The sequence below is a fragment of the Pundamilia nyererei genome, unplaced genomic scaffold (assembly GCF_000239375.1).
Source record: "Pundamilia nyererei isolate P.nyererei 1_Seehausen unplaced genomic scaffold, PunNye1.0 scaffold00164, whole genome shotgun sequence".
Taxonomy (NCBI): Eukaryota; Metazoa; Chordata; class Actinopteri; order Cichliformes; family Cichlidae; genus Pundamilia; species Pundamilia nyererei.
The window spans coordinates 1,170,828-1,176,748 of NW_005187565.1; the positions used below are offsets into that span (position 1 = coordinate 1,170,828).

The following is a 5,921-nucleotide window of genomic DNA, read 5'->3' on the forward strand; positions in this document are numbered from 1 at the left end:
TTCAAGGTTCTTTATTATTTGTCACATGCATAGTTATACAAGTATAACACACAGTGAAATGTAGTCTGACACGCTCCTCGACATGTGCAAAAATTGGGGGAGGGGGGGTGTAGAGGAAGAACATTATATATATATACAGACATATAGTATATACACTGGGTGAATGTGCAGTAGTAGCAGCAAGCAGGTGAATTCTGTGCATTAATATGAATAGACATCTGACTATTTTACAGGATAGACAATATAATGTAATGGCTCTAAAACAAACAAACAAAAAACACTACAATTTGTTGTGACCTATACCACCACTGATACAGAGGAAGAGACAGTCAGGCTTGATCAGGTTAAGAGCCCCTATGAGCAAGTGCTTTGCAAGACATTGACCACAAACTGCTAAGGCATGTAAAGAGAGACTACAAGCAAACAAAGTAAAGAGGAAGGGAGCCAACACTCAGAAGGACACTTGATTCGGTCTTTTAATGTGTGCAGCGCTGTTCCAAAATGAACCCCTGCAATTTATGCAAACATGAGGAAAAATGCAGACCCTCCCTAACCTCCATCTCTTAGATCCTACAGAGAGAGAGGGAGAGAGGGAGAGAGGGAGAGGGAGAGAGAGAGGTATTAAGCTATTGAAGGTGACACGGATGTAGATAGGAAGTGCGTCAGTACAAAAGTATGTGTGCCAAAGTAGAAACCAGAGTTCAGCTACGTCTTTTTTTTGCATCTATTAAAATATAAAGTACTTTAACCTCTATGTGTATTATATTCCTTTTATTTGGTACTTTTACTGTGCGTTTAATCTGCTTTCTAAATTATCATAACTTAACCATTTCATTTTAAATGACTTTCTAGAGAAGGCAGCATATTCAAAAAAAGGATAAAATGTAATAAATACAAAATCAGAACCGAAGGGGGATAAAGTCAAGATAATGAAATCTTTCCCATCCAGATTAAAATAGTCTGCGTATTAGTTTTTAAGCTCACAAAGCTGCTCAAGTTACAGTTGTATTAAATGCTTTTATTGTGAAAGTTTATCGCGGAAGTAATAATGACTGGAGGTGAGCTTGGCTGCAGTGGCATTAGAGTGAGGGATCGCAGAACAGGTTTGAACGGCAGACTGACGCTGTGTCGGGCACGCTGCAGAGCGGAGCTGTCCTTGTCCTGGAGGATTAGAGTTCGGGCTTGGTTTTGGACTGGATTTCACCCGAGGAGGTCCGAGTTTGCGATTCACGAGTGTGGATGTTCTAACGCACTGCGCTGCTACCCCGGCGCGGCGACGAGAGGGAGGACGGACAGCCAGAATCCCGCGGCGAGAAGCGGCGCTTACCTCTGCGAGAAACGCCAACAAAGAGCGTTCAGGGAAGTAGCCTGCTGCCTGCTGAGGTAACGCAAGTTAGTTAAGCAACACGCAGAAAGTACGGCAGCGTCTGCATTCCTCAACATGGCTTACAACAGACTTCTCCGCTCGGCTTTGCTTTTTCTGTTTTTTATCCTGTTCCTGAACCTGGGGGTTTTTCGAGTCAACGGCCAATACGGCGGCAGTGACCGAGGATTGTCTATACCGGAGCACGGATTCTGTCAGCCCATTTCCATCCCCCTGTGCACGGACATCGCCTACAATGAGACTATCATGCCGAACCTGCTGGGCCACACCAACCAGGAGGACGCGGGGCTGGAGGTCCACCAGTTCTACCCGTTGGTGAAAGTGCAGTGCTCCCCGGATTTAAAGTTCTTCCTGTGCTCCATGTATGCCCCCGTGTGCACGGTGCTGGAGAAGGCGCTGCCCCCGTGCCGCTCTCTGTGTGAGCGCGCGCGGCAGGGCTGCGAGGCGCTCATGAACAAGTTCGGCTTCCAGTGGCCCGACAGCCTCGCGTGCGATAGCTTTCCGGTCCACGGCGCGGGGGAGCTGTGCGTCGGCCAGAACATGTCGGACCACACGGAGCCCCAGCCCGGGCCCTACTCCACCGAGCGGCCACCTACTGACCCGGGGAACGGCCAGTTCAGATGCCCGGCCTCGCTCAGGGTGCCTCCCTACCTGAACTACCGCTTCCTCGGGCAGGAGAACTGCGCCGCGCCGTGCGAGCCGAAGAGATCCCACGGGATGATGTACTTCAGCGAGGAGGAGCTCAAATTCGCCCGCATATGGATCGGCATATGGTCAGTGCTGTGTTGTGCTTCCACTTTATTCACTGTGCTCACCTACCTGGTGGACATGAAGCGCTTCAGCTACCCAGAGAGACCCATCGTCTTCCTTTCTGGCTGCTACACCATGGTTTCCATCGCCTACATTGCTGGATTTTTACTGGAGGACAAGGTGGTTTGCAATGACAAGTTTGACAACGACATAAAGACTGTGGTGCAGGGCACCAAAAAGGAGGGCTGCACCATCCTCTTCATGATGCTGTACTTCTTCAGCATGGCCAGCTCGATCTGGTGGGTCATCCTGGCTCTCACCTGGTTCCTGGCAGCAGGAATGAAGTGGGGCCACGAAGCCATCGAGGCCAACTCTCAGTATTTCCACCTGGCGGCCTGGGCCGTTCCTGCCATCAAAACCATCACCATCCTGGCAGTAGGTCAGGTGGATGGAGACGTGCTGAGTGGGGTTTGCTTTGTGGGCATCAACAGCGTGGACGCCCTGCGCGGCTTTGTTCTGGCGCCCCTCTTCGTATACCTGTTTATCGGCACCTCCTTCCTTTTGGCCGGATTCGTGTCCCTGTTTCGAATCCGAACCATCATGAAGCACGACGGCACCAAGACGGAGAAGCTGGAGAAACTGATGGTGCGGATAGGCATCTTCAGCGTGCTCTACACCGTGCCGGCCACCATCGTCATCGCCTGCTACTTTTACGAGCAGGCCTTCAGAGAGCAGTGGGAGAGGACGTGGATCAGCCAGACGTGCAAGACGTACGCCGTGCCGTGTCCGGCCCACAGCCACCCCAACATGAGCCCGGACTTCACCGTCTTCATGATCAAGTATCTCATGACGCTCATTGTTGGCATCACTTCTGGCTTCTGGATCTGGTCCGGAAAGACCCTTAACTCCTGGAGGAGGTTTTACACGAGACTGGCCAACAGTAAACAGGGCGAGACCACAGTGTAGTCGAACCTCACGCAGACTGTGACAAACTGAATGATAATCCTTCTTTTTATTCATTTTCTTGGACTCACAGGAGACACTCGCTCTGTTTTTTTAATGTACATATGCATTTGTGAGATTTTTGTAAGTATATATTTGTATTTAAAGATTTAAAAAAAGATTTTTTTGAAACACCTTTTTTCATACGTTGGACTTGATGGAATTTTACTTAATCATCACAAAGAGCCAGCCGATCATCAACAGTCCTGAGGTCTCATGACTTGTCTTACTGCAGACACCTTCTAGGAGTACTTTGTGTGTGTGTGTGTGTGTGTGTGTGTGTGTGTGTGTGTGTGTGTGTGATCGGTGAACTGCCTGTGAGCCCCAGGTCTATTCTAAGCAGAGTCTCGTGAAACCCAAGTGCTTCCTCGTGGCTCCCTCTCCCCCCGATTAACCAGCTGTAGTTTGTGTCTGTTGTACAGTGGAGCGAGCGGTGGCCCGGCTCTGGAGGGACGTGTCAGCATCCTGGGAACAAGAAGTGGTGTGCAAGCTTGTGAATGTGAGTCACTGTGGCAGATGGTTGTGGCCTGTAGCTCAGGCCCTTACATTCCTTTTCTAAATAAAGCGCAGGTAGTCATGCAAATGTAAAGGAACACACAAGTGGTTTTGCATGTATGTTACAATGCTGTCAGGCAAAACACGAGATGAATTTCTCTCACGTTTTCCTGAAAACATGTTTCTTTTTAATGATCTGCCGTGATCACGATCTGCTTTTGTAATTCTGAACACTCTGACCTTCAGATTCCTGTTTGGTATTTTTGCGTGTAGTGCTGGGCGGCGCGACAGTGAGATTCAGTTTCAGGGTCGTCTCGGCGGGTCTTCATGTAGGGCTACAGCAGCTCGCTCTTCTGTCAGGAGTGTAAAACCCTAAACACACACACAAAACAGTCTATGTTGTCCTGTCGGTCCTTAAAGCAGAACAGCAAGTTTTACGTGAGATGTGTTTCCACTTTTTTATTTTTTCGTCCCTGTTTGTAACAAAATCAACATGTTGTGGGTCGTGAGCTTTAAGAAAGTCTGTTTGGACTTATTCTCCGAACTTTGTGGGGGAAATGATTCAGCCATCAGGAAAAACGCACTTACCTCAAGTCGCACATTATCCATGTCACTGTGTGTGGAGCAGCCCTGCCCACAGAGAAGAGACCAGGAAACACAGCAGATCCTCTCGTGGTCATCTTTGCTGTTTTTTGTTCTTCTCTTCATCCTCGCCCCGTCTCAGCTGCTCCTGACCGTACAGGCTGCACACAGCACCTCCACGCTGTTATGCTAACCTGCTAGCGTATCCCAGCATGCTGTTTGTCTGCGTGAAATTCTGAATTACAAATTAGTAACAAATTTGTTCAGTTGACCAGACTTTTCTCAATGAAAAAATCTGTCATGCATGACATTATGAACAGTGTAGCGCCCAGCACTATGTTCTGTTTTTCTGGCATGGTTGCTATGACGCAGACTGGCCCTTGTAATTTGATGCAACAGCAACACAACTTTGACCAAAGTGAACACAGACTCGGCCCTCACGCTGCACGAGCGCTGAAAGAAGCACAGTAACAATCTAACAACAGTTCTATGTAGATCTACAACATGCAGAAATGCTGGTGTGTTCCTTCACTGCACACGTTCAAAGCAGCAGTAATGTCTGTTTAATAAAGATCTATTTTGAGAAATGCAGTTTTTAAAGAGAAAATGAAATACTGCTGCAGAGCTGTGTGTGTGTGTGTGCGTGCGTGCGCGTGTGTGTGTGTGTGTGTGTTGAAGCACATTTTTAACTTTGACTATTTTCCGACATTTAGTATTGTGTCTAATCTTTGGACGCCTTTGAGCCTTTATAGTTTGTTACACAACACGTCGAAAATGATTCCTGTTTGTTTGGTTTTGCATCAAAAATGTGTGATTGTGCTGGAATTTGTTATCAGGCAAGAACAAAAGATTCAAGTCAAAATTGAAAATTCCATTTTGAGAATTTGGAGATGAGATCCTTTAACTTTATGCAGTTAAAGGTATGAATTAGTGTTTCAAAGAGAATCTGCAGGTTAACAGAAATGAAAGTGATGACATAATTAAAAATAAGACGTTTAGATCTTTTAGGTCATAAGTAGCTTTTGAAACCGTTCAAGCTTGAATACTCGTCAGTAGTACGAGATCATTTTTAGTGGACGGTATAAAGTGAAACATGGGTTCAGTGTCGTGTTTCACAATAAAATAATAATAATAATTCTCCCCTTTATCAAAGTGAGGAATGAGGAATGAGGAAACAAAATGAGTCTCCAGTACTACAAAGTACATTTAGATTTGAATCTACTTCTGTTTGCAAAATTGCTCATGGCAGTTCTGATTTACATACAGATTTTAACATTTTTATTATATTTGACAAAGTAAAGAACTGACAGATTGTTTGTCCAGAAGGTTAAAGGTGTCCAGACTCAATCGCGGTGCTGTAAATGTCTGCAGTCAGCGATGAGAGCGGCTGTTTGCAATGCACATATCATACATTTTTGGAAGAGTTTTTTCACGTTCTGTACCTGGGGCTTGAACATGTCAGAAACTGTTGAAAGGGGGCTCGGGTTCATCTGCAGAGTAACCTGATCCCCGTGAACATAGCTGCACTGTGGGACTGAAGAGCAGCCAGCAGCTTGCATGTCTTCCACCGCAGGAGAAAGGAAGCCTTGTGCTGAAATGCAGAGCGGCTGCTGTCGGTGCAGCTCGGCTCTCTCTCTCACACACACACACACACACACACACATTTCACGACTGTGTGTTCTTGTCAAACGCTCTTCCACACAGTGCT

At 46.8% G+C, this 5,921-nt stretch overlaps 1 protein-coding gene across 1 annotated transcript; it reads left to right on the forward strand.

The window, feature by feature from the left end:
• The first annotated feature begins 1,069 nt into the window (after positions 1 to 1,069).
• fzd1 (frizzled class receptor 1) lies at positions 1,070 to 4,841 on the forward strand. Its single transcript, XM_005745727.1, has one exon. It carries the CDS (start codon positions 1,442 to 1,444, stop codon positions 3,098 to 3,100), a length of 1,659 nt encoding a protein of 552 aa, XP_005745784.1. The 5' UTR covers positions 1,070 to 1,441; the 3' UTR covers positions 3,101 to 4,841.
• The last annotated feature ends 1,080 nt before the right edge of the window (positions 4,842 to 5,921 follow it).